The following is a 27,090-nucleotide window of genomic DNA, read 5'->3' as shown; positions in this document are numbered from 1 at the left end:
AGGCTAAATAGCCTATAGTAGCCAGCTGGGACAGACGTGATAGCGAGCAGTTACATAAGCCTCGGACTGAACTGATTACCTCAATAAAATATTCAGGCTGAGACACGGCTTGCATTTGAAAAGACGTATACTGAAACAAGCACTAAACAGTCAACTTTATCATGCCCATGTTTACGTGCATAGGGATGTACGTGACGCATCCCTACAGCTGACTGAGTGGCAGAGTCACACATCGGGACACAACCCTCCCTTTTAATGGCCCGTCACAATATTCTTCTATTTCTTTTAGCAAACAGATACAAGGGGGATGTTTCTTAAACATTTTTCATCCGTGTTTTTGGCGGTTGGTTCAGTTAATAGTGCAACAACTGCTCGTAATTTCTGCTTTGCTACTCTCCGGAGTAGGCTTTCAGCCCCTTTGTATGACGACCCCGCCCACGTTCAGGAGGTACTATTTGCAGTGGAAAACGACCCGTGCTGCTACCAAACCAAGTTGAACTGAGTCGAGTTGAGTCGAGTCGAGCTACATGTGCGGTGGAAAAGCGCCATTAGCTAATATGATGCTTTAATTTGCCTCCTTAAAACTGTATTTCTTCTCTGATTTCCATGAAATACTATGATACCCATAGTGTCAGGTTGACTGTAACATGATATCTGATATGTCCAGAGCTCCACTTATACATCTTAAATCTTAACCCCTTCAGAATTTGCCCGACAACCATCAAAATGTTGAGTTTTCCTCAGTATCAAAGTCAATTCAGTTTTTTTTAAGAAGGGGACAGTGCAAATTAATAAAACACATGATCATACATGGGTTAAAAATGCCAGAATTAGCCAAAAGGCAATTTTTCATCTGTAGTCCCCTGACAAGGATGTTAAAAGAAAATACAATTAAACAAGTTAAAAAAACAACAGACAAAACAGGGCATCACAGAACAAACAGAACTGACTACGGTAAAACAACAGAACACAAAATGCAAAAAAAGGGGAAAAGAGTATTTTTTTAAAATATGCAAATACTCTGTTGCTCTTGCAGCAGCCATTAAAAGCACAACAACAGAATAAAGACAACTTGATGCAGACCAAGGCAAACAAACAAACAAACAAACAAACAAAAGACTGCGTGGCCGGTTGAGACAAACCTTTGAGTGGAGTTTGGATGACGTCCAATAATAGCCAATTACATCACATCAGCTTCTTTCATTTTCTCCAACCCATTAAAAGGCAGCAGACAGTTTAATGAGCCAGAGAGAGAGAGAGAGAGAGAGAGAGAGAGAGAGAGAGAGAGAGAGAGAGAGAGAGAGAGAGAGAGAGAATGTCCTCTAGGATGCATCAACATACACCATGATATACAACACTATATACAGTATATCCACATTATACATTTACTGTCATTTAAACGTTATTATAAAGCATATCAAATGTATCAAACAACATGTTGAATATGTGTTTAATTGCAGATTGTGATGATGTTGGTTTCATCATTGTGGACCGCATTCAGGTCATATGAGGCTACATTTGCATGTTGCACGGCAATGGTATAGCGCTGTGGCCTTTTTCCACTTCATAAAACCGAGAGCTCCCCCGTTCCAATACTGCTGACACCACACAATGTATTTTGATGAGCCAGAGGAAATGGGGTTTAAAGTTAAAAAAGAAAAAGGTGCACCGCAAAATGATCTCACTGTCTTAAACTTCCTGCCACAGAAAAGTTGTTACTGTTTAATCCTGGTGTCTTTTTGGAAGGCTTTCAATGATGACCGAAGGTTAACCATTAAAGGAAAAATCACTTTTTGTCAAAATCAGTGAATAACTCCTCGCGATCCGCTACCCTTGGTGTTAATACACAGCCTAGGCTCTGTAAACTTGTATGAAAACAAAGGGTATGTAAACAAAGTGGCCCTCCATTACTAGCTACAAACCTGTTATCTATCTATCTATCTATCTATCTATCTATCTATCTATCTATCTATCTATCTATCTATCTATCTATCTATCTATCTATCTATCTATCTATCTATCTATCTATCTATCTATCTATCTATCTATCTATCTATCCATCCATCCATCTACCTGTCATGAGCAACCATTTTTCCTCACGACAGCTTGGCAAGTAACACAAAGTTGTGCACCTTGATGATGAGTTGATTCTGTGCAAAGCCTGAACCCCTGACCCAGTGGGACCAACACTGTCCACATCTTCTTGTGTGGGCCGATTTTCACCTCAGATTAACACCTGATTTCTGACAGAGATTGAGACAAAATACTACTACAACAGCAGAGGTTACAACTGAAATGCAGGTGAAGCTGACATCTAAAAGCACTTCCCTATAGTCACAGTTCAAAAACTGGCCAGAGCTGAACTACAGACAAGTTTGAAAAGCAGAATTTTCTCTTTTAGTCCCTAAAAACACCTGGGGCGCATGGGGAAAACTGTCCATATTTTAACCATAGCTACCTATATGAAAAAATGTATCAGGTTATCAAATATTATTATTTGGAGAGGTCTGATTGTGCGCTGTACCTTCCAAATACCATGGAAATTGCTTTTGGTTTTGAGCAGATGGAAACACAAAGTTGGGATAACCTTCAAACAACGGAGGGCACTTTTTGGCTTCCACAATCTCGGCATTTTATCAGTGCATTTTTTCTTGCCAACCGGAGAATTTCCTTATACTGCCTCTGTAAGCAAGAGATTACTTTTTTCTTAAAACTAATGTTGTTCAGAGCCGACCTTTGATTCTGTTGAGTCATTTTGTACGAGCGTGTTTGAATAGCCCCTTGTCGACCTAATATGAAATCAATACAACACTGTAATTAAATATTTGTTAGACTCCTCTGTTTGCGCAATGATTTTTGCACTTTGCCATGACTTCTGTCTATATATTTAGAGACTTTCTAGTCAAGTGATTGAAGACATAGCTTAAAAAGATTGGCTTCAGCGCTCTGACCTATTTCATATGTTGATGTTGAGTTTGAGTGGAAAATGATAAATGTTTCTTGAAGGGCCGATCATAATTTATGTACCACGATGAGAAAGGTTGAGACAGTCCGCAGAGAGCTGACCTCATTTAGTTTCCGTCCGTTTATTTCTTCTGCATGTGATTGATATTTCTCAGCTATGTATCGGCTCCCCAGGTCAAGGCCCGATCCATCAGTGATGTCGACAGCCGCTTGACACTTTAAAATCTCATCACACTTGCCTATGAAGTAGGAATATTTTTCTCAACCTATATTTCGGAGGGGACAACGGTTTATTCATTAAAGCTATTAGTGCGTAGCTTTTTCATACAAAAAATGAATAGTCGCTTACGTTCAAGCCATCGCCAAATTGACACAAAGTTGATAAAGCCTATCAGCTTCCCCCCCCCCACCCCCGACACTGGCGTAGGAGCTCAAGAAGCGCACACGAAACGTTCCAGTTGTTGATTGTCTACTGCTAAGTCAACACCTGGACGTACAGCTGAAGGAATAAAATCCATGTGCGATCACTGAGGCTTTACCTCATGTAGATGCACCGACAGTGTTGTTGCAATTACTCAGGATACTTTATGGGGGGGGCATGGAAGTTACACACTATAGCTTTACATGAATTAATTAAAATCCTAAACGAATACTAAATCAGCAGGTGTTTTTTATGAAGTCCTGCTGAGGGGTTTTTCATTAAGCCCTGTCTGCTCCACACCCTAACCCTCTGACCCCCCCTCTGGATCAGGGTGAAGGGGGGAAATGTTATTATTCTAGTCATACTGGCTGTTATAATCTACTGGACTTAACAATGTGTCCAAAGAGACCGACCTTTGTAATGTGAGGGTCGGTGTCCACATATTTACTCCCATCATTTGGTGTGATTGGAGGATCAAGATTAAAATCCTACCTTGCCGACTGCAAAATATAGTCTTTATGTGTTCAACACATAGACGTACTATTTTACAGGTCCTGCACGTCATTGAAGATGGCAGTTATTGATGGGTCACCAACGTCTAGCCTGGCATGCCTCTGGACTAGGGTTGTGAATCTTTTTTGGATATCACAGAATTTGATCCGATTCCGATTCTTGGGGTCAAGCTGGATTCTAAATCCAATTCCTGATTCAAAATTGATTCCTCGATTCAGTTCAAAGGAGGGCTTCAGGATCTCCTCCAGTCCACTCTGTGCTATGAGGCGTTGTGGAAAATGATGGCCACTTTTTTTTTAATAGAATGTTTGCACAATATGAATCAAATTTTTTCACCACCCTTACTCCGGACCATGGAACGGTTTGATCGCTTTATAGTCGTCCAGTGTTAATTTCGTAGACTAAGACTATGACGAAAAATATTCGTCAACAAACCTTTTTCACGCACGAAAACTAAATAAAAACTAAATAAAAAGGCAGATATGATGACGAAGACTGAGACGAATATAACTGACACTATAGTCTACGAATAGGAACGAGACTAAACTGTTAGGGCGGGACGAATGGAGAAGAGATCCAATCAGAACTACTCTTTTTGTGGGACAAGTTGGGAAGAAATCCAATCAGTGCAAAGCAGCGAATGCAGCCCTGTGTCAGTGAAAATCGACGGGTGAACTCGCCAGTGTGAGCGGGTGGAGTGAGCCGACGTGCAGAAAAACTCTGCGGTTTGATGGACAAAATGATAGTCAGGGATATCCTGCCCGTTAACGTTGTCTAGGGGAACGGCTAAGTTCCGCGATCTGTTTGTAGTAGGCTATGTCTCGAGCTTGAATACACAGAGCCAGGTCCCCAAACTGACTGCGAAACTATATAGGAAATGAACTGTGAAACTGCCGCCTCCCTCCGTTAGTTTCTGTTTTCACCCGAGTAAGTTACAATCAACTCCGACGCATGGACAGCGTTCAATTAAAACCTCTCATTTTATTATCAAAAAGGCTTTGATGCAAAAGAAGTCCGAACACACAGCGGCTGCAGTGTTGCTTAAAGGAAAGCGCAGTTGCTCAATTTTATCAGCACGTAACTGCATGCTGCTGCCCAGGGGCGGCCTTAACGATCTCGGGGCCCGTTTCAAGACCTAGTGTGGGCCCCCCACTTATTTTTTTAATTTTCTTTATTTTCTATTTTTTATAAATAATGCTTGTGCATGCTCCCCGCAAAAAGATTGTGGAATCCAGTTGGTTCATAGACGGATCATGAGATAATGGGCCCCCGGGCAAAGGCTCTTAAAGCCCCCCTCCAGTCAGGTACACTGATTGTATGTGAGATTATTAAGAATGAAATAGAATACATGTTTTGTATTACAACCATTAAATCTGTGTCTGTATTGCATATTCAAACCTTAATACCATTCAATGAAGAAAAAAACACTTAGTCAACGAAGTCCGCTGTAGATTTAGTCAACTAAAATCTGCTTATATTTAGTAGACTAAGACTAGACTAAGACTAAAAGATTTCAGATGACTTGAATAGGACTAAGACTAAATGGTGTGATATTCAATAGACTAAGACTAAGACTAAATCAGAATTTGCTGCCAAAATTAACACTGTAGTCGTCTGAACTGACACGGTGAAACCATCATACCAGACAGAAAGATGTTGTAGTCTTGACTCCGGCACAAAGAGATCCTGTTGCGGAAGCCGTATTAAAGAAATAAGAAGATGGTCAGCTCATCATTGGTACAAACATCAAGGACACTTTCAGTTTAACTAAAGAAACCATCTATTTCTACGCAAAGTAGCCAACATTTCATTACAATGGGCCAACTCTCATTGAATGGATTTTCTTTGTAAACACACTGTGTCTATCGATGTTTGGCATTCAGGGCCTGATCTTGTCAAATATCACCCCCCCCCCCCCCCCATAGGGCATCATAGAATCAGTTTCTACAGGTGGATGTCTGGGTGAAGTGGCTGGGCTTATGAAATGCTTTATGCACAGCAGCTGTAGCAGCAAGTGTACCGCGTTCAGGTACAGTAAGTCTTGTAGTGGCAGGCGTGGGGACAGCATTGACAGTTTAAGTACACCACTATGCACAGGGTCGCTTTGATGTATGAGAAGTGAGTGTATAGCGGCAGACACGAGGTCACTTCCTGAAGTAGCTCTCAAGGCTTTGCTTCAGCTGACAGAGGGATATGTACACCATGGTTGTTTGGTGTGTTGACTCTGAACCTTGTCACCCCCAGGGGAGAATATCCCATGTGGATATAAGAATATAGAACAAGAATGAGACTTTCCCTGCGTTTCAAATAACATACTCTTTCTTTGTTCACTCTTACTACATACTACAGCTGATCTTAAGATTTTTCTAGTTAGGATGCAGTAGGCAATTGGGATACACTTGTATTTCTATATTTCCTCGCAACATTGCGTTGATCTTGCCTCTTGCTCATATATCCATTGTGTCCCTGGTTGTTTTCATACGGAGGCTCTGTCGATGTGACGGCCCTCCCAGTGCGCACTGGATTGTGGTTCAGAATCCCCCCCCCCCCCAAAAAAAAAGCATGCTGATTTCAACATTAAAAATTTCGATATTTTGGTATTTTTGATTATTGGTGAAATCCTTAATCTTTTTCTACCATGCTAAATAGCAGAAAAGTACATGGGTATTGGAAGGCAGGGCCATTCTATGTTGCTCTCCTTGAGTTTTTTCTTGATCCAAATTGAGGTTCCAAGGATAGAGGTTGCTGTAAGCTGTACAGATTGTAAAGCAGCCCGAAGCCAATTGTTATTTTTGACACTGGGCTGAATAAATAAGAATTGACTTGACTAGACATGAGGCAAAAATACTGCACGGGGTTGAAAGAGGCCAGTGCATGTTGCCTGTGGACTTATGTTGACTGCTTAAACTAGCCCAGGGGCCTCAATTTATTGAAAAGCGCCAAACCAAGGGTAAACTGAAATACATGCCAATATATTGTTGACCCAAAGTTGTCAGAGATGGCAATGGTATAGGCACGATCAATACACCTTTATGTGACCTGTACTGAACTCCTGCAGAATTGTGCTAACTGTTTAATTGACACACACACACACACACACATGCACACACAGGCATGCAGTGTGTGTATGCGTATGTGTGTGTGGGTCCAACATCAGTCTGTTTCTCTACAGCTTGTTGCTTAGGGAGAAAAATGTGAATCTTTCTTCTCTCGTCAAGATCCTGCTGTCAAAACCAACTTTTAGACAAATTTGACATTCCCTCAACTTCACTCCAGTCAGTGAAGCGTTACTGCATGTGCACGTACATGCGTGTGTGTGTGTGTGTGTGTGTGTGTGTGTGTGTGTGTGTGTGTGTGTGTGTGTGTGTGTGTGTGTGTGTGTGTGTGTGTGTGTGTGTGTGTGTGTGTGTGTGTGTGTGTGTGTGTGTGTGTGTTTGAATGCTTGGTTGATTACACAGCCAGGGTTTGCAGAGTTTGTCACTCTATGGGATTTATATTTTACCCCAAGTTCTCCAGTGGGTCCAGCCACGTCGAGTCACTGTGTGTGTGTGTGTGTGTGTGTGTGTGTGTGTGTGTGTGTGTGTGTGTGTGTGTGTGTGTGTGTGTGTGTGTGTGTGTGTTTGTTTGTGTGTGTGTGTGTGTGTGTGTGTGTGTGTGTGTGTGTGTGTGTGTGTGTGTGTGTGTGTGTGTGTGTGTGTGTGTGTGTGTGTGTGTGTGTGTGTGTGTGTGTGTGTGTGTGTGTGTGTGTGTGTGTGTGTGTGTGTGTGTGTGTGTGTGTGTGTGTGTGTGTGTGTGTGTGGCCTTTCAAAGTCCAGATCAGGAGTGGTGGATTCCGGCTACACTACAAACTTTATAGCTCGCACTCCTTTGCGAATATAGCTTTTGGAAATGTTCCCTGTTAGAGCGAGTTAACCTCCCGATGAGTCAGGACCTCCAGGCTCATTTAAACATTAATTAAAGAGGAGTTAGTGAAGGCTTCCCAGCAGGGCTCAGCGGGGAAGTCTTCATTTGACTTGTGGGGGACGGGAAATTAGCTTTTTACAGAGTCCATTATGAAAACTCTCACTTAATGTCCCTTCCGACGAGAGTCTGTGCATAATTCATCCTTTCCTTTTGGCACATTTGTCAAACACACACACACACACACACACACACACACACACACACACACACACACACACACACACACCTACACACACACATTTTTACTCTCAAGTACATATTCATGGGTTCTTCCTGCTCATATAAGTGTCATTTCACTGCCATTAAAGTGATTTGGAGATGATTTTTTAAAGAATTGTCAAGTGCACTGTATTGAAGACTGATAGAGGCAGCAGCCGGGACATGACTGTTCTCTGACCTGTTTGTCTTTCTGGTTTGGTGAGCTAAACGGGAAAACATTGAGACATGTGTATAAGGAGTCCCAACATGTTGACCGCTGAGACACTGAAGAAATGTTCTATTGCTTAAAATAGATTAAATGAATTCAAATCGCTTTCTCTCCAGTCTCCAAGTTAATTTCACATCAGTGCAACGTGTAAAATACAAGGACAAAACAGAACATCCTGTATTATATATATATATATATATATATATATATATATATATATATATATATATATATATATATATATATATATATATACAGTATCTCACAAAAGTGAGTACGCCCCACTGAATAAATGACACTTTGATACAATGTAAAGTAGTCAGTGTACAGCTTGTAAAACAGTGTAAATTTACTGTCTCCTCAAAATAACTCGACACACAGCCATTAATGTCTAAACTGCTGGCAACAAAAGTGAGTACACCCCTAAGTGAAAATGTCCAAAGTGGGCCCAAAGTGTCAATATTTTGTGTTGCCACCATTATTTTTATGACATGTTTGGCCAGTCCATCACCTTTACCCTCAGCGTCTGTAACAAGGCAGTGGTCGTCTTGGAGGTGTGTTTGGGGTCGTTAGCATGTTGCAGTACTGCCCTGCAACCCAGTTTACGAAGGTTGAGTGCATGTGCTCAGCGTCATACCCAGAGGTTGGCTTTGGAAAATAGACGTATGAGTGCTGCCAGCATTGCTGAAGGGCTTGAAAGGGTGGGGGGTCAACCTGTCAGTGCTCAGACCATACGCCGCAATCTGCATCATACTGGTCTGCATGGCTGTTGTCCCAGAAGGAAGCCTCTTCTAAAGATGATGCACAAGAAACCCCACAAAAAGTTTGCTGAAGACAAGCAGACTACGGACATGGATTACTGCAACCATGTCCTGTGGTCTGATGAGACCAAGATACATTTATTTGTTTCAGATGGTGTTAAAAGTGTGGGGTGGCAACCAGGGGCCTCATTTATAAAGGTGTGCGTAGAAACCTGTAACTGCCACACAAACACACACGCGCGGGCTGCTCACATATCATGATTGGCACAGTCGTTATAGTCTTTGTTAAGATGTTTTGCCCAACTTTGTACGGTATGAAATATCACATATTAGCCAACCTGTAGGACTATATGTAGGCTTATATAAAATGTGTTGTGAGAAGTGAAATAATGCATTAGCCTATAGTCTATTCCAAAGCATTGTTTCCCTTCCGTGAGATCAACACATTTCCAACAACGTCAGTTTATAGTTTAAACTTCCAGGGTTAGTTGTTATGGGAAAGAGATGCATAAAATAATTTGCTAAATTAATAACATGATTTTATCTAACAAAATATATAGTTTTAATTAATATGTTTGGCCTTAACATTGTACAAAACTACTTTTTACACACAGCCTAAAATAAAGACTATTTGCTCTCCCGCTGGCCACTCAGGGACACACCTCCCGACGTATATGATATTATTATAGAGTAGAACTATAAGATTCAATGTATAAATTAAACCAAAACATGTATATACCTACTTGATGAGTAAATCAACCTACATCATTACTGCATGCCATAGACAACAGTAGCCTATATTCGCAACAATAGGTACGCACATATAATTGATGAAATATATTGGGTGCCATGCATTTCACAAGGATGTGTGTGTTTTTCCGATGACAGAGCTTTATTTCGTGGTGTTGCCATTGAGTGTCGCTGATTCCCCGAGTCAGGAAAACCTTGCGGAAGCTCTACGCATGGTCAAAAGTTGGCGTGGTGGGAACACTTCTCCGCAAAGAATTCTTTTATAAATACCACCGGTTTGCCACCGCACATTTGACCGCACATTCTGCCTGTCTACGCAAGGTTTTTGTGCGCAGCAAGCTTTATAAATGTGGCCCCAGGTGAGGAGTACAAAGACAAGTGCGTCTTGCCTATAGTCAAGCATGGTGGTTGGAGTGTCATGGTCTGGGGCTTCATGAGTGCTGCCAGCACTGGGGATCAACAGTTCATTGAATACTAACATGTACTGTGACATGCTGAAGCAGAGCATGATCCCCTCCCTTCATAAACTGGGCCGCAGGGCAGCGCTGCAACATGATAACGACCCCAAACACACCTCCAAGATGACCACTGCCTTGCTACAGAAGCTGAGGGTAAAGGTGATGGACTGGCCAAACATGTCTCCAGACCCAAACCCTATTGAGCATCTTTGGGGCATCCTCAAACGGGAGATGGAGGAACGCAAGGTCTCTAATATCCACCAGCTCCTTGATGTCGTCATGAATGAGTGGAAGAGGATTCCAGTGGCAACCTGTGAAGCTCTGGTGAACTCCATGCCCAAGAGGGTAAAGGCAGTGCTGGAAAATAATGGTGGCAACACAAAATATTGACACTTTGGGCCCAATTTGGACATTTTCACTTAGGGGTGTACTCACTTTTGTTGCTAGCACTTTAGACATTAATGGCTGTGTGTCGAGTTATTTTGAGGGGACAGTAAATTTAAACTGTTATACAAGCTGTACACTGATTGCTAAACAACATTAGGATCAAAACTGATTATAATGCCATCCATGGAAATTATAGTACAACTATAAAAGTAGGCTAAGTAAAAAAAAAAAACGCTGCGTTGTTTACACAAGCCCTAATTAAAATCACATGTATCCAATTCTAAATAAAGAAGAAAAAAGGAGGAGGTTCATCCCCAGTAGAAATTACACAGTTAAGCGATCTACATAATTATGCAAGATCATTTGGTAACCATGGTAACAAATGAAAGTCAGCATTTCCCCCTCATACATCTGAAAGAGAAGTGATCTAAAAAACAGATGTGTATACAGTTGATACAATTAGATGATGTGTTAATTAATCAACACATAATCCAACTAAAAGCTTTCAAAATGAGTTGTTTCCCAAAGGATTTGATGGACTACTTGTTACCATTTTATTTATTTTTTTATAGGCTTTATATGATTGGATGAGAGTGAATATCCTTTGGTTTTTGACAGTTGCTTTGCTTGTATTAGGTAATTTTCTCAAATTTCCTGATTTAAACACGAATAAAATCATCGATACATAAAAAAACAAATTTAAGAAACCTAATAGCCAGATTAAAAACTGTTACTGTTCCTTTAATTGGATCTATATTAATCAAATTGTTCGTGGTCTGTTGATGAAAATAAAACAATATATTCACTAAATCAATTTTGGGTTTATCTGATCATAAGTTAAAAAAGTCTCCTTTTAAAAAAAAAATTATTTGGTGAACAAACTGACAAACCCAATAACTCACACGTCATTTCATGTAGTGCTAGGCCCTATGGAGACCTCTCCATCAGGGTGAGAGGGACAACAGCTTTCACTATGTTTGAATGGCTCTGTTGGACACTAGTTTATAATGGGATAACAGGCTTTGGCTTTACAGATCAGCAATCCGTAACACTCAACTGCTCAAACACAACTCAACAAAGTGTTTTTAATATGTTGTTCTAAAACTCTTCTAAAACTAAAACACACACACACACACACACACACACTTCATGCTGCAGCATCGTGAAGCAAATAGAGACACTGGGCCCTCCATGTGATTGCTCCTTTTATCCAGAGGACATTAGCATGCACACAGCCAAACACAACGCACGCATGCACACACACACACACACACACACACACACACACACACACACACACACACACACACGCAGGGGCAGGTGAGTCAACACTCCCTGAATTCAATCTGTGATTGTTTGTTCATGTCCTCCGGGTGAGAGCTGCAACCACGTCAAGTGTGTTTGTGTGTGTGTGTGTGTGTGTGTGTGTGTGTGTGTGTGTGTGTGTGTGTGTGTGTGTGTGTGTGTGTGTGTGTGTGGAGTGGAGGTCACAGGGTGGCTGAGCTGTTCTGTATGCAGCCCCTAACACTGCGGCTCAGCATACAGAAACAAAAGAGAAAGCCACTGAATACATTCCAGATCCAGTTAAAAGTTGTGTTTTTTCTACAAAAGCTCCATCATCCATCGATCGGACAGACTGCCAACCGCTGTACAAAGAGTCCAAGCCCAGCTGGAAAATACAATAATACAGAAAGCACTGCTGAATGAAATGCACCTGTGCTGGAGTTTATAGATGAGCAGTCCTGTATGCAGAACAAGAGAGAAAGAGTAGAAGGCAAGGTCAAGACATACAGGTCCAGGATAAGTTTCAGACTGTTTTATGGACAACAAACTATAGCTCTACTCAGTCAGTACATTGACATGACGTTGGATACAATTGAATAACGATTTATATTAATGTTGTTAATAGGCAAAAATACCCTTAATAGATGCTTATTAACATTAATTTGTGTTAATAAGACAATCGGTACAAGCTAAACACTGGCTGAAAGGGGGGCTATATTGCTGCCTATTGTAGTGCAGCTGGAAATACTTGAATAAATGAATTCCCCTGCCGTGCTTTGGCAATCCAATCAAATGGCCTAGTCCAGCCATAACCGTAGCTACACTTTACTGTTTCAAACCCAGGAAACAAACATGTACAATGTGCCTATGCAGCATTAAGAGCGTTGTTTAGAAGGTTGACCAACGCAATAGTGGGTCATCTTGGGGCGCATCATCGTAGATTTGCACATACTAGCTTTTATTTGAAATTTGTTTTCAAACATGTTTTTATTTTTGACAGTAATGTGGAGTCCCAATCAGAGGCAAAGCTAGAGTTGGTTCTGTACGGTGTGTTATCATTGGCTGTAGGAACTTTAATTTTTTTTTTTTTAAGATAATTTTTTGGCATTTTCCAGCTTTATTAGACAGTACAGAGTTGAACTGGGGAGACAGAGAGAGAGGGGGGGGGGGTGACATGCAGTAAAGGTCCACGGTTCGGATTTGAACCCGCGGCCACTGCAAAGAAGGCCGGAGCCAATATGGTACCACTACGCCACCGAAGCGCCCCAGAAACTTTCCTTTTGCAGTAACAGCATGCACTACAGCAGTACTGTTACTGCACCGTGTATATTGTATTACTGAGGCACCAGTAGAAGTACTACAGACTTCATTATCAGTTGAGTCATATAAGCGCTGGTGTTGTGGTGTGCTGATTAGCTTCACTTGAGTGTCCTCAGACGTCTCTTTACTTCTTCAGTGATAATCACGGCTATTGTGTTCCATGATCACTACTTATTATAACCAGTACTACCTCCATCAGCTTTCTGCAAACATCCCTTCCAATGCATTCCCCCCCCTCCTCCCCCATGTCCTCTGAGGGAAAAATTAAAACAGACAGCAGCTACCCAGCCCTGTTTGAAAAGGCTGTGAAAGAGGAGGCCATGGCATTTTGCTTGCCCTGCTGCTTTACAATGTCAAATACATGTGAATACTAAACAGCGAGGGAGTTTCGCTGCCCGACATTCTTTCAGACAAAAAAATAAATAAAAAACGGTGAAATGATTCAGTGTTACAGTACTGCCTGAGGGCCACTTCTCCTCTGGTTTGCACAAGGAAAAAGAAAATACATTGGTAAAAAAACAGCCTAATTGATCCATGGAGCCTCTTTAGCTCAGTGAGCGCTGTGAAAGAAATGGAACTCAACAGCTTAATGAACCACACTGTGGCTCAGTTTTGCTTTGCAGCAGGTGTGAACAGCCGACTTAAAAGCAGTAATCTACAATGTAGGTCTAGATGTCTGGGACAAAATGAAGCAGCACTTACACACCTCCAATTACTGATAGAAATTGAAAATCTCTGAGAATGGGGAGCAATGAGGTTTCAGCTAACACTACGGCCTGGAACACACATCCTGCGTCTTCCTCTGGAGTGTGTCTGTTACTGCTGCCTCTCTCTCTGTGTTGTTGGCCACACATGCAACGTCTCATCTGCTGCTGCTGCAGCACTGCTTCTAAAAGCCCTGTCTTTCTACACAGAGTTTTCATAGATAATTCCCATTAATATGAAGTTGTTTCATGTCATTTCATGATGCATATGATTTAATACTGAGTTTTGACAGTAATCCGTGTGCCTCATTACCTTTTTTTTTTTTTCTTTTTTCTCCACATTTTCACTTGTGAGAAGTTCCATTTTGAAAGAGAGACACCAGGAAATGGTGAAACTACAGCTGCTATGAGGTCAATATGACTGTCAATGGAGAATCAGTTAAAGCTATCAGTTAAAATAGGCTCCACCTCCTGAGGTGAAGTGGAGCGTCGCTGCAGACGTTGACTGTGGGGAGCTGTAGTGTGTTAACATGGTCGCCAAAAAAAAAAGTCAGACGCAGACACACAGTAGACGCTGGATATGTGCTACAGGTCTGAGACAGGAACAACAAATCTAGTTCATCTGATCTCAGGTCAAATAAATGACCACTGTTCTTGAACGTCTGGCAATTGCATCATTTCCAGGAGGCAGTTTCTAGTTCAATATTAAACTTCCCATAAGCTTGTATGTACAAAGAATGGATTGTGAGAAAATAGTCCTGGATTACAATCACTTAGTATGCCTTTTAACAGTATTAGCAACAGTTTGACTTCTAGGAGACAGTATGGTAACACTATGAGTAGATGTTTAGGTCAAATATTAATTGAAAGTGCTATTATTACTAGCGCCAATAGTCTGATGTTGAGGCAGGTAGTAGTGGTTGGTGTTGTAGTTGCTGAGGCCTAGTGTGTGTCTGGTTGGGGGTGACTCGCTGTCCTCCTTCACGCATGGCTGTCTCTCTGTTGGAAGCTGTTTCAACGTGAATTGAAGTGAACCTGTGTGGTTTCCATGGAGACCTCACACACATACATACCGTGTCCTGTCAAAGAGGCTAATTAGTTAATGAAGCGAACAGCTGGTGACGCTCGCCCTGAGCAAGAGAGAGAAAGTACCAGAGAGATATATACAGAGAGAGAAAGAGAGTTACAGAGAGAGAGAGAGAGACACAGAGTAAATGGAGGAATTCGGCCGACGTGCACATTTATTCAATTTGTTCCTTTTCTTTTTGCTCTCCCTCCCTCCCTCCCTCCTTCCTGCCTCCCCCCCTCCCTCTCTGTAATCAGTTCTGCTGTAATCAATTAGCAGTGGATGGTGGAGCAGCACAGGGAACAGGTGCAGCTAAATGTTAATGAATTCCTCCTGGGCCGCCGACACAGTAACATTGGCTGAATATTTAAAAAGCTTTGCTCATTGGCCCGTTGACTTACACCAGAGCTAACAACAGGGGGGGTATCACTTTGTGTGTGTGTGTGCGTGTGTGTGCGTGTGTGTGTGTGTGTGTGTGTGTGTGTGTGTGTGTGTACGTGCGTGCGTGCGTGCTTGCGTGCGTGTGTGTTTGTTTTAATGCGACACCGACACAGCAGATGTGTGAAACGCGTGCGATGCAATCTACATGTGTAAGTGGCCCTCTGCATCCGAGCTTGTGCGTGATTTGGAATAAAAATGACAATCCACTTAAATTTGCGCCGTGTTGCTGTGAAATTCCACCACACAGCAACAGAGAAAAATAAATACCGGTATCCAATTTGCTGCCGGGCGTACCATTATTAAACACCCGCTGTGGTTACAGTTTGACCACCATTTTGAAGTGCTCAATGTAATATGCAGTATGTACTTGAACCATGTATATGACGAATCCCATACAAAGACCACAGATCCACAATGTGCTACTTGGCATTACACTCAACTCAGTGGCTTAATGCTTTCTTTTGGGTACTGCAGTCTTTTTCTATCAAAAGTTATTCCAACAGGAAGAAATTGTTGGGCACTTTTTCATTTAAAGTATGTGGTATATAAAGCTGCCAGGAGTGCTGAATTGGTCCCAATGGTTTGGGATTGACAACAAAACTCATATTATAAATCAAATTTCAAAAAAATTGTGACTTTTTGTCGGAGTAGGGCTTAAAAGCACCTTCACCGGTTAAATTGCAGGTGTCATAATTTGTATCCAAAAAAAAAAGTATTTTGCTATAGAAACCACAAATGACAATCATATCGCATAACTAGCAGGTGGTGTTATTAGGGAAATAATACATAATGAGACACAGACAGCAAGAACACATACTTTCCTAATTCATTAATCTTCATTCATTAAGGTGCAGCCCACCTAACACACACACACACACACACACACACACACACACACACACACACATACATATAGGCTTACACTGAGTACATCAGCAGAATGGTTGATGGCAGCTGCCTCACACAGCAGAGCACACTGGGGGCCGAGCAAACATCTGCTGTGTGTGTGTGTGTGTGCGTGCGTGTGTGTGTGTGTGTGTGTGTGTGTGTGTGTGTGTGTGTGTGTGTGTGTGTGTGTGTGTGTGTGTGTGTGTGTGTGTGTGTGTGTGTCAGGGGTGGGTTGTTAACATGCAAATAAAGCAATTAAACTGCATGCACTCAAACAAACACACGCTTACACAATCGTACACAATCGTACACGTGCAGATAGAAATATATGCGACTTATATACAAACACACACAAGCAAGCATGCAGTGAAATTCAAACTACCCCAGCCATCAACTCGAAGCATTCAATAAAAGCAAAGAAATACAGACACCTGCCCAGCGTCACATTCATCTGAACCTAAATAGAAAAACACAACAAACAAAAGGCATCTCCACAATAATCTGTGGTCAGATCTATGGTCCCTTTTTACACATCGCCTTGGTGAAATCACACACACACTTAAATAATATAATGCTGCATTCACGTTACATGTAGTGCACTCCCCCATGCTCTTTATGTTGTTTTTGTCTCTCATACACACACACACACACACACACACACACACACACACACACACACACACACACACACACCAATTGCAGCCGCAAGCAACCAAGCAGAGTGCAAGCTAACCATCGGGAGTGTGGTTTTCAGTGTCTCTATATGCCCATTTATGCTGAGCCATATCTTTGTGATACATTGCATTTAAAGGTGGTGTGCATTTTCCCCGTTATTTTTCTTTTCTTTTTTTAACCTTTAATGACAACCAGGAAAGTGAAAACAACAATACGGTGACATGAAACAATTACAATTTATTCACAAGCACTAAAACGGACATATACTGAGACCACAGGGACGCAAGACGACCATAAAGAGACACCAAATGTCTACACAGACGCACACAATGATGTACAATAACTACAGAGAGACCAACACTACCGAGCAGCTGTGTAGGAGTGGGGAACCTTCTACGTGCTTTGTGTTCTTCGTCAGACGTTGTTCACTTATTGGTCAAGTCAAACTTTATTGTCAATTCTGATACATGTAGGACATACATGAGAATGGAAATGGCGTTTATCTCCCATCCCATGGTGCAATAGGAACAATAAAATAAAAAAAAGAGCAGAATAAGATAAAGATTAAACAGTATTTACATTAATTGCATTCTAAATACTAAATAGCGCAAGGGTACAAAGGAAAACGGTGTATATGAAATAGAATAGGAAGGAAAAAGTAGATAAATTAAATTGAAATGTTTGAATGTGATGAACAATATTTACAATATCGTTAGCCTCATAGCTTAATTAATAAGTAATAATAATTAGTAATATTTACTCTACTCTATGTTTACTCTACATCTACTCTATTCTACATCTACTCTACTCTACATCTACTTTACCCTACTCTATAACCCTTAAAATATGACTTAGGCAATTATGCTATTAAGTTAACGAAAAGTATTTGGAGTAGAGTAGATGTAGAATAGAGTAGATGTAGAGCAAAAGTAGAGTAGAGTAAATATGATTTAGGCATTTATGCTATGAGGCTATAACGAATGTGCAATATGCAGTATGCAGTCAACCGTTCTCTCTGTGTTTTTTCAGAGTATCAAAGTGTCATGGCAGCCGCCTCCACGCAGCTCACAGAATGGCGTGGTCACCGCCTACAAGATCAAGTACAGGAAGACGGGTCGCCGTGGAGACCAGGAGGCCATCGAACCCAACAACTTCTGGTACCTGTTCACAGGTGAGTAAGGCTTGACTGATGTGACAGTTTAATATGTTGCTCACTTTTGTTGCATTGGCCTCTAACACAAGTTGAGACTTTGACACTCCTAACTTTTTTTTCATGTATCTTATATGTTATTTTGTATTGTATCTTATACAGCATTTTGGTCAAGTGATGTTGTTTTTAATTGTGCTATAGAAATAATTTTAGCTTTGACTTTGACTTTATATGAAATATTCTCATTATGATTTGTTTCCATTTCATTTCATTTCCCTTTATTTAACCTGGAAAGATCAGTTGAGGGGTGACACCTCTTTTTCAATGACGTTGAGTTTTAACAAATACACAACATACAATGAAAATACACAGCAAGCTTACAAAGAGAGAACAACAATTAAAACGTTCAGATCAAATGAATGAAGCAGAACAATAGCCTAAATCAGGTTACAGGTGGAGTGGGACTGATTCAAAATAACATGTTTAAATTGGTTAACATGAGATATTTTCATTTGGTGTTGTAGGTTGTTCCCGGAGTCAGGGGCACTGTGGCTAAAAGCTGTTTTACCAACAAACAAAAAAATACACATTTGGAAGTTCAGTTCATTTACTCATTTACATATTCAAATTTTACTTGGAAAGCTCAGTCGTTTCTTGGAACTCCATCCAAGGTTATTCAAACAGAAGTCAATTATATCATTTGAAGCACTCCTTGGAGACTGTAAGCCCTCTTTAAAAACTCAAGCAAACTATAAATGAGGACCTAGATTCTGAATATCTGCTTTCGTTCTAAGGCTGACAAAGTCGTCTGACATGAACGCCCAAGACAAAAAAAATGAATCACAATCTCGAGATGTGTATTCTAGTGTATGTTTCTGTTTGCGTTACATGCTGGATTTTTGTCTGCTTGTGTCTCGTTTGTTTGTTTGTTTGTTTGTTTTGCAGCTATATTGCATCTGCTCGTGTGTGTGTGTGTGTGTGTGTGTTTGTGTGTGTGTGTGTGTGTGTGCGCGTGTGTGTGTGTGTGTGTGTGTGTGTGTGTGTGTGTGTGTGTGTGTGTGTGTGTGTGTGTGTGTGTGTGTGTGTGTGTGTGTGTGTGTGTGTGTGTGTGGGTTAACTGCCAGCAGCTATTATTTCAATTTGAAGGTTTGCGGGATTTGAATGAAACTGATCTTTCTTTTCATTATTTTCCGACTGACGGTTATCTTCAGCCGTCTGTCTGTGCACAATAATTCATTCCCCCAGTGGCAGGTGGTTATGTCTGTCTGTGTGTGTGTGTGTGTGTGTGTGTGTGTGTAGGTGTGTGTGTGTGTGTGTGTGTGTGTGTGTGTGTGTGTGTGTGTGTGTGTGTATTGAAACTTATCTGTTCGCTGCAAGCCTGGCTGTCAGCAATAATCACTGCTTTTTCTACTGTCTAAGAATAGCAAACTGATTTTCATTAAATAAAATAAAAGAAAGCTTCTTTACCCAGGAGATTACAGAACGGCACATTAAACCTTTATTAAGACTTTAATTTTACTCTTCAATTTACGCTCCACGGTAGACTCACAACTGATAGTGATAATAAGAAATGACAAAAATGGCTTAAGTGTTCATTCCAGCCACCATTCTTTTATTTTTGTTATGTTTTCGCAAAGAAAATTGATCATACATTAGACCAGTGGTTCTCAACCGGGGGGGCGCGGACACTCTACCGGGGGGGCGCGAGGGGGATGGAAAAAAAAAAAAAAAAAATCTGATTTTTTTTTCAATTTTTTTTTTCAATTTTTTCCTGATATGTAGCCTAGTTCAGACATGATATGTATTTTTTTCTTTCTTAACTTTTTTTGATAGGTAGTTGCCAAGTTCATCACACAAACACTCCAATCCACTGATATGAGATCAGTTTGCAATTTTCAAGTACTGAATTAATGGTAGGACTGTGGCCACTAGAACTGGTCTCTGGTCAGCAAAGGTCTTGAAAACAGCATAAGTGTGCTTGTGACATGCGTGCCACCCATGCATGTGTATGGGCACGTGTCCCAGCAGATTTTTGAAATCTGAATAAAAAAATTTAAGTTTGTAGTTAGCAAGTGTAACATGTTCTTAGGGCAGAATTTCATAAATAAAGGTTTATTTTTTTAGATATTTGGTCAAAAGCTAGTGGTCATCCGTCCCTCTGTCCAGTTGTTAGGCATCTGGCTGCTAGTAAGTTATGTTGTCTTGCTAATTTTACTATTCATCTGAACTGAAATAAATATTGACTTTTTCCTTTATTATCTTCGCCAGAATGCACCAGAATGCTTAGATTACATGTTAAAAACACAAAAAAATCTTCTGGGGGGGATGCCCCCAGACCCCCCTTCAGGGGTTTAGTTTTCTGACAAACATTACAATGGATACTAACATGATTTGGGCATTTGGGATTATAAATCATCTTTGAATTGGTTGTACAGCATATCACATGCTATTCATTCAGGGGTGCGATGGCCACCCCACTCTAGCTCTGTGGCCCACCTTGGCCACCCCCAGTCAAAATTTCCTGGAATCGCCACTGAGACACACACAACTCCGCGTTCAGGCTGCACAGCACATTAATCGCAGGTAGCATTTTGAGCTAAATCTGGCCACTTTCCAAATCCAAGACTCAATAGTTGAAACATTCTCTGAACTGGGTTGTCAGACAGCAGTGTTTCCCATTGATCATAGACTTTGTTTTGTGAAGCTTTTTCATAACAGGTATACCTATTGTAGAATTTATTCTGTGTATGTTCTATTTAGGCTACTATTTTCTTCTCTTCTAAGGAGATTTTAAAAAAAAAACATTTCCTCAGTGTCTCATTGATACAATCTCATAATTAGCTTTTAAAGTGCACCAGAATTTAACGTTAAAATATAAGAAATGTCCGGACCCCAACCCTAAACCCAATGTTCAACTCAAAGGTGCGCCACTGGCCTAGCCCTTGTGATAATAACAATAATAGATTATCTATCTATCTATCTATCTATCTATCTATCTATCTATCTATCTATCTATCTATCTATCTATCTATCTATCTATCTATCTATCTATCTATCTATCTATCTATCTATCTATCTGTGTAGGGTGGTGTGTGTGTGTGTGTGTGTGTGTGGGGGGGGGGGGGGGGTTGTCAGGGTCGGTGGGGGGGCCCAACTGCGATGACCCAGCTTTGGGGGGGCCCAGCTTGCAGAAGGTTGAGAACCCCTGCATTAGACAATTAACATTACATGAACAAATCCTTCTGCAATAACCTTCAGAATAGTGCTAGGGATGATCATAACTAATGTTGAGATAAAGGTCCTTCAAGATCATTGTATAAGAAAAATAAAGCCTACAGTCGCAAACGTTTAAGATTTAGTCAGATAAAAACCTAAATGTGCATTTGGGACCTTTTTGTTTATACTGGTATGAAAGAAGACATTTTATGTGAAAGTGACACAGGTCTCAAAATTGAATAGTAAAATATATCAATGTGTTTGCCTGTTGTTAACCTAAGTAATATGTATAGCAGCTTGGGAATAACTGTAGAGTTCACACATATCTATCAAGGTAGAAACTTTCAGTTAAAAGTCATGCTCTCTCTCTCTCTGTGTGTGTGTCTCTCTCTCTCTCTCTTTAGGTCTGGAGAAGGGCAGTCAGTACAGTTTCCAGGTAGCAGCCATGACAGCCAATGGAACCGGTCCAGCCAGTGACTGGTACACAGCTGAGACGCCAGAGAATGACCTGGATGGTAAGAACACGTGTGTGTGTGTGTGTGTGTGTGTGTGTGTGTGTGTGTGTGTGTGTGTGTGTGTGTGTGTGTGTGTGTGTGTGTGTGTGTGTGTGTGTGTGTGTGTGTGTGTGTGTGTGTGTGTGTGTGTGTGTGTGAGTGAGTGAGTGAGAGTGATAGCAGCAATTTGTACCACAACAGGATGTAAATACCACCACTGTCCCAGTACACCCATAAATATTTAACCAGTTAAGAGCTGAGAGGGTTAGATTGAGGGAGGCAGCCTCAGTGGGGAGAGGGGGAGAGATAGAGGGAGAGAGAGAGAGGCAGCAGGTGGGGGATGGGGATGTATGGAGGAGGAGGGGCAGGTGGACCAGACAAGGAAAGAAAAGACTATACAGAATGATATCAAAGCATAAGAAAAAACGAATAATTGCATTCTCCCCAAAGTTGCTGTTAACACACAATGACAGGACAACAAACGACAAAGAGAGAAAGAAAGAGAAATGAATGAATTGAGTGATGTAAAAAGAAAAGAAACAACCAACAAGCTGTTCTAGCGGTTTCTTGGTTCACTGATAATTGTTAGCAGAATGATTAGAAAAAGCTGACCTCAGGCTGAAGTGGATGAGGAGAGGATGTTGTGGTCAGCAGCAAGATGTTGTGATAAAACACACAAACACACACACACACACACACACACACACACACACACACACACACACATCCATGCTAACTGTGTTAACAGAGGGAGAAACAGATCTCATTTCAATGGATTATCACTCAATAAAGCCGTATGAAGTGTCTCCCCCGGAGGACAGAGAGCACACTGATCTGATCTAATCGGATGCTGACGAATAACACAAAGTGTCAGGGCCTGTCAGGGCACAATACACAGCAAACAGGGTTAGCATCTGTTAGCCCAATTGTTCTAAGTACTAGCTACTGGTAATAGGGTTGGCCTGGGGAGATGAGGGGACATATTATAAGAAGGACTCTGAATTGAAAAAATGGCAACCTATTTATTTCTACGACAGTTGCCCTGTGGCACACGTTGCAATTTGAAGTGTGTACTTTTTTTACAGAAAACAAGGAAGGTGAGCGTACTTACGTGTCTTGTGCTCGTAGGAACCTTAAAATGTTAATATAAAATAACCTTGGACAGGGCAGAAAAAGTCAAATAAAACGCTTTCTTGACAATTTTTTAGTACATGGTTTCAAGACAATTATTTAATTGATATCCAGAATTATTTTTTTCAGAGGGAGAATTCTTTTTACAGTCAGGCATTATCTTGCAATACCAAGCTCTAACCAGGTCACAGGACTACTGAGGTCTGTTGCCTCATTTTGCTGTCTTCTTCTTTGGAGTGACGTTTGTATCTGTGTCTTTTGTGAATTGTGTCTAACTGTCATGTTTATTCCATGTGTTGTCTTTTGTGCAGAATGTCTTGTTTAGTCTACTATACGTTCAACATTATTGGGCCCCCTTCCGAAAAAGCTTTTAGTAACTTATTTGGGGTTCCTTATTTCACAGCTCCTGCTTTGCCATTAAGTGTTATCATGAAATTATTTCTCAATGGTAAGATGAAGACGTGTGAATAAACAAAAACTAAAGTAAATGTTTCATTGTGTGTGTGTGTGTGTGTGTGTGTGTGTGTGTGTGTGTGTGTGTGTGTGTGTGTGTGTCTGTGTGTCTGTGTGTGTGTGTGACAGAGAGCCAGGTGCCCGACCAGCCCAGCTCCCTGCACGTGAGGCCGCTGCCCAACAGCATCATCATGTCCTGGACTCCTCCCCTCAGCCCAAACATCCTGGTGAGGGGTTACATCATCGGCTACGGAGTGGGCAGTCCCTACGCCGAGACGGTCCGAGTGGACAGCAAGCAGAGATACTACTCCATCGAAAACCTGGGTGAGGAGGCAGAGAGATGTGCTAACCAGACCAGGAAAAAAACCGCTTACAGTCTGCAAGCAAAGATAGTGTAATTAGTTCTAGATTATACAGTTCTTTCCAATTACCCTAAGTATCCAAGACAAAAAAAGGGAATTGATTGCCCTTTAAAAAAAAATGTTTAACTTTTTATATACATTTCAATTCTTTTCCAGAGCCAAATTCATGTTCTAAAATTAAATTTTGTCAGAAAAAAATACTGACTCTTCATTCATTTATTGATCTATTGCTTGCTTCATCCACAATAGAGTCTGCAACATACTTTAAAACAAATCTAACATCCATCAGATCTAACACTAATGCAGAAAATAAACAACACCCGTAGGTTGCGAAAAGTTTCAAAATACCATAAAAGAAAAGAAAAAAAAAGTTCTGAAAATGTATTTAACAGCAAGGGGTAGAACTAGTTCATGTGAACTGTTCTTTATTAGTTTGAGTGGATCCCCCGGCATGTTGGCACCTGGCTGTGAGGGCTATACTGTATGTGCACAGTGCCTTGCTAAAGGGCAGCGATGTGGGACACCTGCTATGTAGACACCTGCAGAGAGAGAGGGTGGGAGTATTGCAAGATTTATCAAAGATATATATTTTCCATCAAGGTTTTTCTTAAGTTGTCTTTGTCACAGAATCTTTCATCTCTTTTTTTCACCAAAAGCACAAACACATATTTCATATTTTCCTCCCCAGTGAATCCAGCCGACAAAGGTGCCAATATTGACGCTCTGGCTCCCCTATTGCATTAATACATTATGATGACGAAATCCCTCATTTAATTATAATCAATAATTTAGGAATTTAATAAAGAAAGCAGCTTGAGGGGGAAATGCAATTGTGAAAGGCTGAAAAAAGAGAGAAAGCATCCTCCCCTCGTGACCGCAAGCAATTTGCATGCCCGACAAGACAATAACAGATTGAGTGAATTTTTTATATACGCCGGAAAAAGAAAAAAAATCCTGTCTCAGGTCTGGTAATTGAAGAGTAACGAAAAGAGAGAAAAAAAGAAAGAAAGAAATCCAAGCTATTGTGTTAGCGTGCATACACACATGGGAGCGAGTGCGAGATAGTATGTACGCGGCATTTATAATTCATGGCTATGATTAATTCATATGGTGAGTTAGGCGTCTGGGGAGCGGGGAGCAGGGCGTGTTTGTTTAACTGATGTGAGGATTGTGACGCTACATGTGAAGAACACGTAGCATCATGGAGCCCTGATGCATGACAATAGGCTCATACACACACAGCCATCCAGACTTCACGCACATTGGCTGTATCTATCAATCAATCAATCAATCAGTCAATCAATCAATCAATCAATCAATCAATCAATCAATAACATTTATTTTCACTCGAAAGACACTGCGGTTTCCCTCATTGACGACGAGCATACACAATAAAGACAATCACAAGGGTAACATATAACAGAGAAAACATAAATAAAATAGGATCAAAAATAATAAATATTCATTTAAATGAAGTATGTAATTCCAACATATGTTAACTAGCCAGTATAAGTCGACACTTTTGAAAATGTGTATACTATCAGTTTTGATATTGATGATATGAGAAATACCATTACATTTCATTTTGGTTGATGCTTTTATCCGTATGGACGTCCAATAAGTGCATTCAACCATGAAGGTATGAGGTATAGCATGTTGAAAATAAAGTCATAGTTAACCAGCCTATGACCTTCCTTTTACATTATTTTTAAACCTATTATGATCAGACCTAACACTTGAATAAAAAGTGTATGGTTGAGGCATACACAAGCAAAACTTTGAGAAGCGAAGTTATCCCAACAGGGACATCTTATAATGTATTATTCTGTATGCTGAATGTCATTCTAAAAGCCTCTCTCTCTCTCTCTCTCTCTCTCTCTATTTCAGAGCCGAGCTCGCACTATGTGATTTCCCTGAAGGCGTTCAATAATGCCGGAGAAGGAGTTCCACTGTATGAGAGCGCTGTCACTCGCTCTCTGACAGGTACGATCACACACACCCACACACACACACACACACACACACACACACACACACACACACACACACACACACACACACACACACACACCAACAGGTCACGGATAATAACCATAGTGATGCCATGTTTACAGTGCTAATGTGTTCACACGGGTGATATATCCCATATAATAAGGTGTCACATATCGGTCCACAACATGAAGGTTGTGTCAGTGCATTGTGCTGTGACTGCTGTGAGTATGATGGTGTTGTACTTTAATTAGTAGTAACATGAGTGAAATCAGTATGGCAGTATCAATACTGGTACCGGCAGCATTTGTTAAAGTCACAACATAATTAGCAGTTAGCATTAGCATTAATCAGAGGTGAAAAACTATACGGAAAATCACTAGTTGAAATATTACTACGAGCAAAAGTTGATTTGCAACCACCTTTTAAATGTATTGTAGCAGTATTAGCAGCAGTAGCTATAGCAATGATAGTAGGCCATTAGACACCGGGCTGTAAAGCCCACTCAGGAGTTAGTGTATAGTGTACAATATTTACAGCAGTAAAAATAGCATTATTATTAATATTATCAGCATTAGTTGCAATAAAAGTTAGCAGTAATAACAGTAGCTATATTAGCAAATGTAGCAGTTAAAATAGCCGGTTACCTAAATACAAAAAATGTTAGGTCTAAATCTGACTCAACCAGTCACTGTGCTGAAATGTTCATTATGACACAACTGTTAACATATCAGTCACAGTCGTCTCTGTGTATGTCAGTTTATGAGCTTGTGCTTTTTCGCACGTGTGTGTGTGTTCGTGCAAGTGTGTGTGTGTGTGTGTGTGTGTGTGAGTGAGTGAAGGATAGAGACTCATTAGCTCTTCCTTGCAGACTATGGGGCTGTAGAAGTGAGATAAATGAAACGCATCCGACTCCCAGCCAAGTTTCATCTTATAAATTAAACAGCCAGAGCCCTCCTCTGCTCACCCGGCAAGCCTGCATGGCTGACATAAATCCTTTATTACGCCCATAGAAATGCCACATTTCTGAGTTTTTTTTCCTCAACCCTCGTGATAGGGATGATGGTCCCAAGATGATAGAAAAAAAATTCAACGGTAAAGTCCTTTCCCAGTTTCTCAATCTTTATTAAACGTGTCTGTCTTGCGCTGCTGAACTGTCTTGCTGCTGGTACAAATTGTTTGCCCTGGTCGCAGCTTTTACTCCACAGCAGCAGGAATTGGTTGGGCTTGAGACAGTTTGTACACAACCCAAACCCTGTCTGTCTGCCCTCAC

At 40.9% G+C, this 27,090-nt stretch overlaps 1 protein-coding gene across 1 annotated transcript in view; it reads left to right on the top strand.

Annotated features, from left to right (window-relative positions):
• Positions 1-27,090, top strand: part of dcc (DCC netrin 1 receptor) — a gene marked incomplete at its 5' end in the record, with an annotated part of 197,397 nt that overhangs the window by 99,682 nt on the left and 70,625 nt on the right. The window contains 4 exons of the mRNA XM_080047014.1: positions 18,052-18,193; positions 21,793-21,903; positions 23,596-23,790; positions 25,716-25,811. Coding sequence (XP_079903140.1) covers positions 18,052-18,193; positions 21,793-21,903; positions 23,596-23,790; positions 25,716-25,811 — 544 coding nt within the window. The remainder of the gene's footprint in view (positions 1-18,051; positions 18,194-21,792; positions 21,904-23,595; positions 23,791-25,715; positions 25,812-27,090) is intronic.

The sequence above is a fragment of the Ammodytes marinus genome (assembly GCF_949987685.1).
Source record: "Ammodytes marinus genome assembly, chromosome: 18".
In the NCBI taxonomy this organism is placed as follows: domain Eukaryota; kingdom Metazoa; phylum Chordata; class Actinopteri; order Uranoscopiformes; family Ammodytidae; genus Ammodytes; species Ammodytes marinus.
Note: the sequence above shows the minus strand (reverse complement) of the source record. Positions and strands in the feature narration are given on the sequence as shown.